The sequence below is a fragment of the Macaca nemestrina genome, chromosome 1, assembly GCF_043159975.1.
Source record: "Macaca nemestrina isolate mMacNem1 chromosome 1, mMacNem.hap1, whole genome shotgun sequence".
Taxonomy (NCBI): Eukaryota; Metazoa; Chordata; class Mammalia; order Primates; family Cercopithecidae; genus Macaca; species Macaca nemestrina.
The window spans coordinates 15,802,161-15,816,507 of record NC_092125.1 but is presented as its reverse complement, the minus strand read 5'-3'; the positions used below and the strand labels follow the sequence as shown (position 1 = coordinate 15,816,507).

The 14,347-nt window shown below is 40.0% G+C and overlaps 1 protein-coding gene across 1 annotated transcript in view; it reads left to right on the top strand.

Moving 5' to 3' along the window:
- MAP3K21 (mitogen-activated protein kinase kinase kinase 21) overlaps nt 1-13,804 on the top strand; it is a 54,875-nt gene extending 41,071 nt beyond the window's left edge. The window contains exons 6-10 of the mRNA XM_011711789.3: nt 718-840; nt 4,514-4,664; nt 5,034-5,131; nt 7,878-8,657; nt 10,872-13,804. Coding sequence (XP_011710091.2) covers nt 718-840; nt 4,514-4,664; nt 5,034-5,131; nt 7,878-8,657; nt 10,872-11,278 — 1,559 coding nt within the window. The 3' untranslated portion in view covers nt 11,279-13,804. The remainder of the gene's footprint in view (nt 1-717; nt 841-4,513; nt 4,665-5,033; nt 5,132-7,877; nt 8,658-10,871) is intronic.
- The last annotated feature ends 543 nt before the right edge of the window (nt 13,805-14,347 follow it).

The window sequence follows — 14,347 nt, the reverse complement described above, 5'->3', positions numbered from 1 at the left end:
GCTTACTGGTTTGAGGTCCATAGCTTGTTATATTATGAGAACCAGGACTCATTTAAATCCAGGGCCATTTCAATTTAATTTAATTTATTTATTTATGTATTTATTTGAGACAGAGTCTCGCTCTGTTGCCCAGGCTGGAGTGCAGTGGTGCGATCTCAGCTCACTGCAATGTCCATCTCCCAGGTTCAAGTGATTCTTCTGTCTCAGCCTCCCGAGTAGCTGGGATTACAGGTGTGTGCCAACATGCCTGACTAATTTTTGTGGTTTTAGTAGACATGGGGTTTTGCCGTGTTGAACAGACTGGTCTCAAACTCCTAGCCTCAAGTGATCTGCCCACCTCAGCCTCCCAAAGTATTGGGATTTCAGGTGTGAGCCACCACGCTCAGCCTTAATTTTATTTTTAACTATCTCAGACTGAATGCAGATAACTCTTTTTTCCCAGGTTATAAATTCTTCAATGATTCGTGACTTTCATATTTTCCTATGTTTGTGTGTGTGTGTTTGTGTGTGTGTGACTATACCCAACACATAAGTTCTGAATCATTATTTATTACTTAAATCCCGAGAAGTAAGAAACCAAAATAAGAAATCGATTCTGCAATATATTTTGCAGTTAGGGTCTGACCATTTTTGTTTTGATTGCTGTGCGCCAAAGACATGGCTATGAAGATAATGGAAAACCATGAAATATCAGTTTTCCCTTTTTGCATCCAACAGATTTCCAGCACAAGATAACCGTGCAGGCCTCTCCCAACTTGGACAAACGGCGGAGCCTGAACAGCAGCAGTTCCAGTCCCCCGAGCAGTCCTACAATGATGCCCCGGCTCCGAGCCATACAGTGTAAGCTTTCTGCACTGCCACGGGGGCTCCTGTGTTGATTTCTCTCCTTTGACTTGACTTGGATTCAAATTGAGCAGATGTGTTTTCATAGCAGGTTGTAAATGAGCGTGGGACATTTCATAGGTGCCACGACTATTAGAGAAACCAAGTTTGAGCATAGGTTCCTTAGTCTAATTTCTACTCACAACAAATGAATTTTAGATGCTAGGCAGTTGGTGATGCGACCTGGCCCTGGAGTAGAAAGTGAAACACCACATCTCGAGACATTTTGTTAAATACTTGCATGCAGCGTTAGCATAGCCTGATTATATCACCAGCCATTTGTGTCAGGATACTTTGAAAAATGAAATCAGGACTTCAGGATTACTTCCATTTCTTTCTTTGTTTTGTGAGGGGAAAAAATTGTTGCCTTTCAGGATTCAACTTTAATTCACTTTAGGTTTGACCAACCTAATACTTAAAAATTCCTGGTAGTATTTTGGTTTTAGAACAGGCATTCATCCTGGAGGGGAGAGTACAGACAGCTGATGTGCTTGGCACCTTTGCATTGTGAGAGTTTCAGTGAGGCTATGAATCAGAGTTTAGTGGATGAAATAAAATCACTAATTTTTTTCAAAGGTGAGTCCAAATAAACCCCTGAAAGTAGGCTAAGCAAAAGAAGAATGTGATTAATGCGTGTGTCTGTAAGTAATGTGGTAATTAGCCTAAGTTTGTGTTAAACCATGCATTTAGATCCTCTCTTTTCTCCACCAGACTTAATTCCCTGCTGTTTACCCATCCTTATTTGGAGAAAAAAAATCCAAAAGAAAATTTTGTCTAATGAGGCTTGCGTGGAATCTCATTTTTTTTTTTCCTCTTTTGATAATGAAAACCTTGGCACTGGCAGAGATTTCTTTTGCAAGTTCCTGGACACCAGGATCCCCACAGAGAAACAGGATCTAAATGAGGCTGTAGTTTTAGAACTTAAAGGACTGTCATTTATTATAACTGATTTGTTTCTCTGAGAATGCATTTTGCATAAAGCCATACCTCAAACCTTGCCTTTGCCTAGGCAAAGGCCTAATTAACGGAGGCAGAAAGGGCTCCCAGGCTGTTCTCCCAGCTCCACAAAGGGACGAGCAGATGGGACACTGTGCCAACCCCGCTTTTGCGTGGCCACTCCTCTGCCCTCTTTCCTGTGTCTTCACCTGCTCTGGGGAAAACCACCTCACAGAAGCCAGGAAGTGGTACTGGGCAGGCCAGGCTGGGCCCAAGATGTGTACCAGTTAAAGCAAATAATTCGGGATTTCAAATGAATTCCAATCCTCTAAAGTTGAAATGCAGCCAGCTTAGGGAGGTGCATCCTAGGTGCTCCTTCTCAGAAGTCACATGGTGGAAAGGTTCTAATCCAGCCTTCCACACAGGACCAGCTCTGTGTGTGGCAGCCGTTGGCTCAAGTTCTCCAGCCCGGATGCTGCTCGTCTTCACTGGGACTGTCTTCGTGTCTGTGCACACCCCCATTCAATTCTGACAGCCTCATCGAGTGGACCCTTTTATGATCCCCAAATAAGGGACATAGAAGTTACCACTAAACTGGCCCAAGTTGGTAGCTACTACATTTCCGGCCTCTTAGTACAGGAAAAGTTCAATCAATATGGAAACAAAAGAGAAACGAGGAGCAAATCAAGAGGGGAAGGAAAATAGGAAGTGGGAGGAAGGTGAGGAGGCTAAAGCTGAGAGTGTAGATAGCTCTGGGAGCGTAGATCGGTCAGTCAGTCCTACAGCTGAGATGAGCTCCGGTCTAATAACCCCCGGCTGAAAGCTTTTCCGGTTCTGCTGCCTTCACTTAAATGAAAACTGCTCATCTGTTTATCGCTCATTCTACTGTAAAACTATTTTAATAAAAAGAATGAACAACTGATTCAAGATTGTTACACACACACATATACATTTAGGCATGCATCCACGTTTTTTTTTTTCTTTGAGATGGAGTCTCACTCTGTCACCCAGGCTGGAGTGGTGCCATCTCGGCTCACTGCAACCTCTGCCTCCCGAGTTCAAGCAATTCTCCTGCCTCAGCCTCCCGAGTAGCTGGGATTACAGGTGCCTGCCACTACGCGCAGCTAATTTTTGTACTTTTAGTAGAGACAGGGTTTCACCACCTTGGCCAGGCTGGTCTTGAACTCCTGACCTGGTGATCCACCTGCCTCGGCCTCCTGAAGTGCTGGGATTACAGGCGTGAGCCACCGCGCCTGGCCTAAGCACATTTATATGCACAGACACTTGTATATACACACATATATGTATATTTTAAAATTTGGAAAATATAGAAACACACATAAGTAACCAAACATCATCCACAATGTGTCCAATTTTACAAAGTGATATAAAGGAGCTAAATTTCCCTCTACATAGCAATCCTCTCTATTAAATTTAAATACTTTAGTAAGTTTGGTATCTGTGTTTAGTAATTTCTCCTCTGTGTATGTATGTGTGTATATACAGGCATCCATAAACACATAATTTTTAATGAAAGTGGATTATAGGTAATATTAAATATAATATAAACATTATATATCATTATCTGTACCTCATTTTTATTATAGTCACAGAGTATTCCACTGTATATCAAAATATTTCAAACTGTTTTTAGAACATCTAGTGTGTTTCAGATATTTTTCCCGTAAGTGTGTGGTAATAACAGCAATTTTCCCCAGTGATTTCCAAATCACTTTTTTTTTTTTTTTTGAAACGGAGCCTGGCACTGCCCCTGGGCTGGAGTGCAATGGTGCAATCTCGGCTCACTGCAACCTCTGCCGCCCGGGTTCAAGCAATTCTCCTGCCTCAGCCTCCTGAGTAGCTGGGATTACAGGTGCCCACCACCACGCCCAGCTAATTTTTTGTATTTGTGGTAGAGACGGGGTTTCACCATGTTGGCCAGGCTGGTCTTGAAGTCCTGACCTTGTGATTCGCCCGCCTTGGCCTCCCAAACTGCTGGGATTACAAGTATGAGCCACAGTGCCCGACTGCAAATTGCTTTCAAGTGCACTTAAATTAGAGGGGTGGTATGTAAGTGTTTAGTAAAATGTGGATATTAAAAATGAATATACATCATCCTGTGAGGTAGTGAAAAAAGCAAGACATGGAAAACTTAAATATTTTCAAGTTTTAAAAGACAACTGTAACCAAAGTGTTGTCATGACTGAGTGGAATTGTGAAGACCAAAAAATAAATAAATAAATTGTGACGACCAATGAAAAATTAGTTGAAATTACAATTTAAAAATATATGATGTTTGTGTCTCTAGTTCCAAACTTTAACTGATTTGGTTAAAAAATTAGAGTACTAAGTTCATTTTAAGTTACACGTTTAGTTTGGTGTCGCCTCCCCCATTACAATGAAATCCTAATTGTTGCAAAATGCTAAATAAATAGATTAAAAGGTAATCAAATCTTTGCTGCTAATTTATCTCGAATTTGTATCTTTTCTGTTAACTTACTCTACTTTTCTTGGTGTTTTTATGATCAGAGAAAGAAACTTACCAGAGATTGCGTGAAATAAATAATTTCTCATTGTTTTCGTGTTTTGAGTAAGGTAGTTTCACAACTGATATGATTAATTTAGCTTTTTTAACAAAGCCAATATTGGTTAATATGATAGTTGTGGTTAATATTGTTAATAATGTTCTCTTTAGTGACTTCAGATGAAAGCAATAAAACTTGGGGAAGGAACACAGTCTTTCGACAAGAAGAATTTGAGGACGTAAAAAGGAATTTTAAGAAAAAAGGTTGTACCTGGGGACCAAATTCCATTCAAATGAAAGAAAGAGCAGATTGCAAAGAAAGGTGGGTGTGTGGTATCTGGTGGTATTCATTGTATAATGTGACAAATCCATTCCTGTGTTAATATCACATCAGCCAGACTTTCAAAAAGCAAGTAAATTAATACAGAGATTTACAAATATCAACTTAATTTTCTAGGATGAATTTATCATGCCACATTAACTAGTATTTAGTTAAGCAGTTAGAATATTTCTGAGATTTTTTTTTCCTGTCTCACTTTCAGGTATTATTTGTACTTTGTCAGCCCTTCAAAACTGAGTACAAATGTGTTCTCTTTGCTACCTTAAAAATATTGTTGGCCTGTATCCCCCAAAACCTAATTGGTGTGCTGTGTGCTTCTGTCTTACGAAAAGAAACATTTTTCTCTTGTAGGATAAGACCTCTCTCCGACGGCAACAGTCCTTGGTCAACTATCTTAATAAAAAATCAGAAACCCATGCCCTTGGCTTCATTGTTTGTGGACCAGCCAGGTAAATGTGTTTCAGGAGGTAGGATTTGCTTGAGCCGTCCTTGGCATCTGATTGCGCTGAAGCTTTGCTTTTATAGTCTTATGTGGTCATTAAAGTAGCAGAGGGGAGATTAGCAAGTAATGGCATTTCTTACAGCTTTACTTAAATTCAGAAGTTATTTTCCATCAAGTCTTTATGGCAGGAAGCAATTAGGCTTCACGTGGTTTTGGGAATTTGTAACTCCTCTTCCTTACCAGAAACGTTATTATCATAATTAATTATGTAAAACCAAATTAATTTAGTATAGGAAATATTAGATGTAAAAATACAGACCCCCCGTGAAAGTTCTGCTGAGATTAAGGGGTATCACTCCTTACTATAGTGCCACCTGTTGACATGATGAAATCCAATGAAGCAGGTTAACTATGAAAAACTCACAAAAACTAGCCGGCATGGTGGTGCTTGCTTGTAATCCCAGCTACTCAGGAGGCTGAGGCAGGAGAATCATTTGCACCTGGGAGCCAGAGGTGGCAGTGAGCTAAGATTGCACCGCTGCACACCAGCCTGGGTGATAGAGTGAATGAGATTCCATCTCTAAATAAATAAATAAATATATAAGAAAAACGACTGCTTGGAGAGTTTTACATTGGAATTTCTATTTAATTTAAATGAATCATAATGATTTACTTTCGATATTCAATATTTGTATTCAGTATTCAGTATTAAAAGATTGAAGAGATGGGCCGGGTGCGGTGTCTCAAGCCTGTAATCCCAGCACTTTGGGAGGCCGAGATGGGCAGATCACGAGGTCAGGAGATCGAGACCATCCTGGCTAACACGGTGAAACCCCGTCTCTACTAAAAAATACAAAAAACTAGCCAGGCGAGGTGGCGGGCGCCTGTAGTCCCAGCTACTCAGGAGGCTGAGGCAGGAGAATGGCGTAAACCCGGGAGGCGGAGCTTGCAGCGAGCTGAGATCCGGCCACTGCACTCCAGCCTGGGCGACAGAGCGAGACTCCGTCTCAAAAAAAAAAAAAAAAAAAAAAAAAAGATTGAAGGGACGGAAATCATTGAAAAACTTCAAGCACAGTTACTAACACGGAAAATAAAATTGGTCTTTATACTTGATCATTTAGGCAGACTCTTTGGTACTTTGATCAAAGTAAGGATGCTTTAGCAAGACACAATGTAAATTTCTTGAATTTGTTATTGGTACTGTGCTCAATTTCAGAAGCACCTTTGCACTCGCTACCTGGGTTCAGCTTCTCCTTCTGAAGGTTCTCCTTTATGAAGGAAAAGGGAGCTTGGGTCAGCAACGTCAGGGAGTGGAAGGAGTAGGAATGGAGGAAAAAGAGGGCACCCCAAACAAAAGGTACCACAGGGAAGAGCACAGGGTTCTTTGGAGAAAGAAAGCTGGCATCTCAAATTGTTTAGATCAGCAGTCCCCAGCCTTTATGGCACCAGAGACCAGTTTCGTGGAAGACAGTTTTCCCAGGGACCAGTGGGGTGGGGACGGTTTCAGGATGATTCAAGCGCATTACATTTATTGTGCACTTTATTTCTATTATTATTACATTGTAATTCATAATTAAATAATTCTACCACTCTCCATAATGTAGAATCAGTGGGAGGCCTGAGCTTGTTTTCCTGCAACTAGATGGTCCTATCTGGGAGTGATGGGAGATGGCGACAGATCTTCAGACGCTAGATTCCCATAAGGAGCAACCTAGATCCCTCGTATGTGCCGTTCACAGTGGGGTTCATGCCCTGTGAGGTTCTAATGCCACTGCTGAACTGACATGGGGTGGAGCTCAGGTGGTCATGTGAGCAATAGGCATTGGCTGTCAACACAGAAGAAGCTTCACTCGCTCACCTGCTGCTCACTTCCTGCTGTGCAGTCTGGTTCCTAACAGGCCATGGTATCAGTCCATGGCCTGGGGTTCAGGGACCCCTGGTCTAGATCATCAGGCACGTTTAGATATACTAGGATGTAATGTTGGAAAAAATTACAGATGTTATTTGGAAATCAGATTAATGAGTTTGTTGTTTAATTATGCACTGTTAAGCACATATGTGATAAGAATGTTGGCTTCCTCTTAAGCGGGTATAATTTGTAACCTTTGGGATTGTGTAACTTCTTGGGAGAATCTTCTATTTTAATGGTCCCCAAACTTCAGTAAAGTCTTGCTGAAACACAGACCGCTGGACTCCACTCTCCAGAATTTCTGATTCCATAGTCTGGGGTGGGCCAATGATTTACATTTCTACAAATTCCCAGGGGATGCAGATGCTGCCAGTCCAGGCCACACACTTTGAGAACCGCCGATCTGCTACAGAACCGTTAGTTTACACGCAGGAAAGCTGTAGATAATGGAGCCTGACACATGTATTTAGGTGAAGTGAGGAAAAGAGCACATTTGGTGACATATTTAGTGATTACGTGCCTATGGTTGTGCATTTTTGTGTTTTGATGACTGTTTCTACGATAGTGTCTAATATTGATAATGATGAAGAACAGCTTCTCGAAGCACAGGAAACAGGAGATGGCTAGCTTGCTGGTTCCTCTGCAGGGAACCTTAAGTTGTAGGGCCCTGGAGACTTGTTCCGTGGAGCCCTCCTAGATAAATCATTTGCAAAAATGAAAAGGGCTGCATGTGTTTTGATTTAAAATTTGTATTTATTATATTTTAGCTTTACTTTACAATCTTGTTTAAATGACTTTTACAGTAAAATGATACTACAGTGTGTGTACTTATACCTTAATTTAGGGTCCTGTGAAGAGCCAAAACTTTCCCCTGATGGATTAGAACACAGAAAACCGAAGCAAATAAAATTGCCCAGTCAGGCCTACATTGATCTACCTCTTGGGAAAGATGCTCAGAGAGAGAATCCTTCAGAAGCTGAAAGCTGGGAGGAGGCAGCCTCTGCGAATGCTGCCACAGTCTCCACTGAGGTGACTCCTATGAATAATCTGAGTAGATCCCCCCAGAGAAAGAAAACGGAGTTGGCTCTGTACGGGTGCACCGTCCTGCTGGCATCAGTGGCTCTGGGACTGGACCTCAGAGAGCTTCATAAAGCACAGGCTGCTGAAGAACCATTGCCCAAGGAAGAGAAGAAGAAACGAGAGGGAATCTTCCAGCGGGCTTCCAAGTCCCGCAGAAGCGCCAGTCCTCCCACAAGGCTGCCGCCCACTGGTAGGGAAGCCAGCAGCCCACTGTCCCTGCCACGGACAAGTGCCCTGGGCATCCTCTCCACGCCGTCTCTCTCCACAAAGTGCCTGCTGCGGATAGACAGTGAAGATCCACTGGGGGGCGGTACACCTGTCACTTGTGACTCTGAGATGCTCACTCCGGATTTTTCTCCCACTGCTCCAGGAAGTAGTCGTGAGCCAGCCCTCATGCCAAGACTTGACACTACTCGTAGTGTATCAGGAAACTTGCCCACTTCCTTCCTAGAGCAGACATGTGGGAATGTACCTTACTGGGCTTCTTCAAAAGATAGACCATCACATCACAGACGGACCATGTCTGATGGGAATCCGACCCCAAGTAGGTTGCATGAATTAGGTAAAAGCATAAAACACTGCTGTAGAGATGAGTATGTGAAACAGCATGGATTTATGATTTTTATCTTTTCCTGGGGATGACATTTAATAATTTGTTTTTACTGTTCATGTAGATCTTAGAATCTTACCCGTCTCTTATTTGATTTTAATTTAACTGTGATTTGGATTCTGGGAAAAGTATAATTGAAGTTCAGTAACTGAAACCTATAATAGCATATCAAAGCAGAAAGAGCACATGGAGAATAAGCACCCAGCCCCCTTGCATTACGAAAAAGACAAGCCAGCTGCCCCCGTTAGAACCACGGGTGAGTGGGAGGGCTGGAACTGAAACTGGCCTCTCGCCTCCCACAGGCCTTGTCTGCTCCACTGCTGCACACATCATCGCTCGGTTTCTGTTGGAACTGCGCGTAACAGGTGTATCAGCTTGCTAGGGCTGCCACAACAGAGTACCACAGCCTGGGGGGATGTTCAGCAGAAACTCATTGTCCAATAGTTCTGCAGGCTGGAAGTCATATCAAGGTGTCTGCAAGGTTGGTTCCTTCTGAGCTCAGCCTGGCTTCTTGACTTCTAGACAGCCATCTTCTCCCTGTGTTCTCACACAGTCTTCACTCTGAGTGCATCTGTGTCCTAATCTCTTCTTAGGACATCAGTCACACTGGATTAAGGTCCACTCTAATGACCTCATTTTACCTTAATCACCTCTGTACAGACCCTATTCCACATACAGTCACATCTGAGGGACTAAGGGTTAGGGCTTCTGCTTAGGAATTTTGTGGGGACACAGTTCACCCCATGACAGCAAGTATTACCCTGTTGATGTATGTTACACCAGACAGTTCCATGAGGTGTATGTCCAGATATGGAAGCTCTGAAAGAAAAGAAAATCAAATTTTTAAATAGTTTTTTTAGTCTATTCAACAAGAGGGGCTTGGGCAGAAGGCAACCAGTGGTATTTCCACAGCACTTTATAGATGTTAAAGCCCTTGGACATAAATTGTCTCTTAGTTTTTATGGCAACTCTATTATATGCAAGAGAATTCAAACTTATGGAAAATTAATGTTATTCAAGATCACACAATTAGGAAGTAGTGGTGTCAGAATTTAAACCCGGGGTCTTTCTGCTGTATCACAGTGTCTCACTCCTCCTCAATGCACTGTTTTTTCCATTCCTAAAATTCATTGAGTATTGACGTGACTGGATCATGCCATCGTGTGCTAGAACGTATTCAGCTTTGAGATTTCTGGGGTTAAGTGGCACTTAAACACGACATTTGAGGAGATAATATGGGTACTTTGGAAGAATGTGGGATTTTGAGTCATAGGACAAAGGTTCAAGTTCTAGTTGTACCATTTGGTAAGTTTGTGATGCTGGGAAAGTTATGTAGGCTGCTTTCTTGTTTGAATGTCTTAAAAAACTTTGTAGTGCCATGGTTAATGGTATGGAAGCTATCTGGGCTCAGATCTCTGCTCTGCCACTTATATGCTGAGTGAATTTGGTCAAATCACTTAAACATTTTGTGCCTCAGTTTCTTCATTTATAAAATGGGGACAATAACAACAATGTATCTATCTAATACTATACTTACCTAATCTCTACAATTGAGATTGTGGTAAAAGTCAAATGGCACACTAAGTGCTCTGTAGAGCTTGAGTATTATTTATTTTGTAGGTGAACATAATTACAATAACCTTATATACTTGTCATGAATATTAAGTGAGGTAATATATACAAAAAATGCTTTTTAAATTTTAAAATGCTATGCTAGCATTGGTTATAAAGCTATATTAAGACAAACTGCTTCCATTCTTTTTATTGTTCTCTTCTTTTTAAATATTATTACATCTGGATATTATGTTTGCCATATTATTGTTCATCACCTTTAGATAAATTGGTTTATTATCTTTCTGTAGGTCGGTAAGTATTGGTAATTTATAATTGCACAAGGAAAAATTCTAGCACAGTAATCCCATATGAAAGCGTATTTTTCTCTAACTTATAAGCCAATAATTATTTGCTAAAGTGGTAATGACATTAGTCAGTTCTTCAGTACAAACAAGAAAAGAGGCAACATGTAAAAGTCCAACCACTTTTCCATTTTCATCAGTTTTGTCAAATCATAATCTACAGTGAAGTTTATAATCATGTTGACGATCAAGTTTCTTTCTAACTGCATACTGTCTTGGCTTTCTCAACCAGCTGGTGCAGCTATTATCTCAATCACTGGAGCCTCTGCACTGCCACTGTGCCCCTCACCTGCTCCTCACAGTCACCTGCCAAGGGAGGTCTCACCCAAGAAGCACAGCACTGTCCATATCGTGCCTCAGCCTCGCCCTGCCTCCCTGAGAAGCTGCTCAGATCTGCCTCAGGCTCACCCACAGGCAGCAGTGTCTCAGCTGGCACAGGCTGCCTGTGTAGTGGGTTGCCCAGGACCACATCCCACCCAGTTCCTTGCTACCAAGGAGAGGACTAAATCCCATGTGCCTTCATTACTGGATGCTGACGTGGAAGGTCAGAGCAGGGACCACACTGTACCTCTGTGCAGAATGAGGAGCAAAACCAGCCGGCCATCTATATATGAACTGGAGAAAGAATTCCTGTCTTAAATTGAGTGCCTTACTGTTGTTTAAGCATTTTTTTTAAGGTGATCAAATGAACACAATGTATCTACCTTTGAACTGTTTCATGCTGCTGTGTTTTCAAAAGCTGTGGCCATGTTACTAAATTAATAAGGTATATCCAACTTCTCAAAAAATGTATATGATTGCTGTTAGCCATGTCTATTGTTTTTCCTCTGGATTCTTTTCTTATAACTTGGAATATACAAAAGTGTAAAACAAGAGATGTGCACCAGTGAAAACTATGCTGGGTGGAATTACCTTCAGCACAATGTTAATGTTTTTGTTCTCATTTGTGTCTTTGTCCGTTTGTACACAACAGAAATTGTAATGAGCTTCACTATTGTTGCTTCTTTCCTTCCTTTTTTTCTTTTTCCCTTTCTTTCCTTTTTCGTGTCTTGTTTCTTGTTTTTTTCTTTTCTTTTAGTTTCTTTTCTTAATTGTCATTTGTGCAACAAAAAGCCAAGAAAGAGCTTTAGTTTCTTGGTAAGAATAATGTGATATTAGTAAGTAAAGGTTTTTAAAAGTCTGATGACTGGAATAGGTATAGAGTCCTGTTTAAACTACCTAACCTTGGCTGTGGGCCGACAATGCATAAATATGTCCAGTTCTAACTTACATTATGCAATGATATTTCTCCCTGAGGAAATGATATGGAATGTAACTTATAAAAGCTTTACTGAATTTAAGTTATAAATATTTTATTCATTAGAACTCCAAAATAGATGTTCAAAGTTCAATCCTTGCCATTTGGCTGAGACCACATGGTGTGCCCCTGAGCGAGGCTAATCTTTCCATTTTTCCTATAGAAAACATTTTTCCTTCATCCGTAGCCATTTATTTGACATTCAGAAGTGGAAAGCTTTTTCATTCTCCAGTAGGACTTTTAAAAATTGTTACAGATACCTAGCTCTTCACAGATATCATGTATTGTAAACAGTCGTGTGTTTTAATTTTATTTTTCTCTATTAAATGCATAATTATCCTAATAATCCCAAAGACACTGACAACTCAAGGAATAGCAGTACAGTACTGTTAGAAGTTAAATATGTTGTTGTTATTTCACATTTCATTTCATTGTTGATAAATGTTAGACATCTGTTGAAATAAGCTTATATGGTGGAAATGGCAACTATATTATGAATTATTTTCAGAAATGGACCTTTGAATAGCAGATTAGGATTTAAATAATAAAATTATTTATGAATCACTTTTATGGTCATACATATATGACACAAACCTGGAGTTACTGGTGCAGAAATGGCTAGCCAAGGGCTCGGTAAATTTGCCTGGGTTTCTTACGTTAAATGTATTGTGCTTCCCTTCTGCCTCTAGAATATGGCTCTTTAGAAGACGGACAATCGATATTTAAGTTTTTCCAAACAATGAAAAACTAAATTAAAAACATCGCTTGATGTTTCATTCAAACTTACACCTTGCTAAAGGTTTACTGAATAACTGATATGTCAGCAATTTAAAATAAATTCAATCATATGTGATAAAATATCACCTATAATAGAAGAAAAGGAAAATCATATTAGTTGGCAATTTTGAAGCATTGTGGTTGCCTAACAGGTATATCCAGCAGACGAGAAACAGTATGAAAGGATTGTATTAACATGGTGAGTTTTGCCCCTAGCAAAACTACGTAGCATTCTGGATTCTTGCAGTAAAGTTTCAGGTACTTAATACATTTTCTTATTTTATCAACCATTCTATGATTCGGCTTCACTTTGGGTGGTTATTGAATTATGTAACAGAGATTTGGTTTTCCCAACATGTTATCACGTTTGAAACTATGATTGCTTTGTATTCAGTCCTTTTGGAGCACGTAGCTTCCAGCTCAAGGGTAGAGGAAATATATACCTAAAATGATCAATACATGAAAGAAAAAGGATAGAAACTATGTCCTCAGTTTTGCTTCTACCAAAATATCTCCTGTATGTGTGTGCATGTGTGTTTGGATGTGTGTGCATATTAGTAAATGTGTATTTGCACGTGTGTGTTGGGGAGTGTATGTGATCTGGGTGTTTATCTCTGTCATTCCTCTTTAGCTTTATTTTAGTCAACTCTACGTTATGATGAATTTCAAAATGAAGCTGTATTAAAATAATTGCAGTATAACAATTCAATCTCTCATGTTACTGCAGATAGTTCACTTTTGCTGCAATCTATTGTACATTTGCAATTTTCTGTGTTAGTAAACTTAGCAGAATCTGGTTATTTATTTTTGCGTAGGCTTAATGTTCACTGAAAGATAAGCCAATTACTGTTAGTAAAAAATTAAGGTGCTCCCACTGCAGAGATTTAAGGCCTGGGCCTAATGTGCTGTATTATGAAGCCTTGTGACTGAAAAATATGTTTACATATGTTGTCTATTTTTTTAATAAACTTTTATAGCTGGTCTATTTGCTCAGTAGCTTTGATCATCTGATTATTGTGACTATAGTTTGCAATGGTTTATTTTGTATTCAATAAGAAAAATTATGTTAATAAAGATTATTGTTTAATAAGCCAGGTATTAACCTGCTAAATTTATTAGATTGAAAATCACTAAATGAGTCATTCAATTAAATACATCAAAAAAGGTAGAATGAAATGTTTTATTTAAAATTTTTTTGGTTTACATATGCATTGAAAGGTTGTATTTCACGGTGAGCCTTTTGCAAGTGCAGCTTTTCAGAAGACACACTTTTGCACAGTGAAATTAGGATGTGAAAAAATTCTCAGTGATTAATGAGACATGCTGATTTTATTGTTTACTTTTATATTTAAATCAAGAATTTCGAACACCACCTAACATGTAGAAATTCTTACTAAGTGATAAAAGCTTGAGTGAATGAGGAAAGCAGATCACAGGACTTCGTGCAGATCATAGCATTACCCCACCATATGGGAGGGAGCGAAACGTAACATGCATTGAATATCTGCTAAGTATGGGGAACCCTCCTAGATGGCTATAGAAGACACCTCCTGTAATTATCTTTATTAAAAATTGTGAGATAAGGCCGGGCACACTGGCTCACGCCTGTAATCCCAGCACTTTGGGAGGCCGAG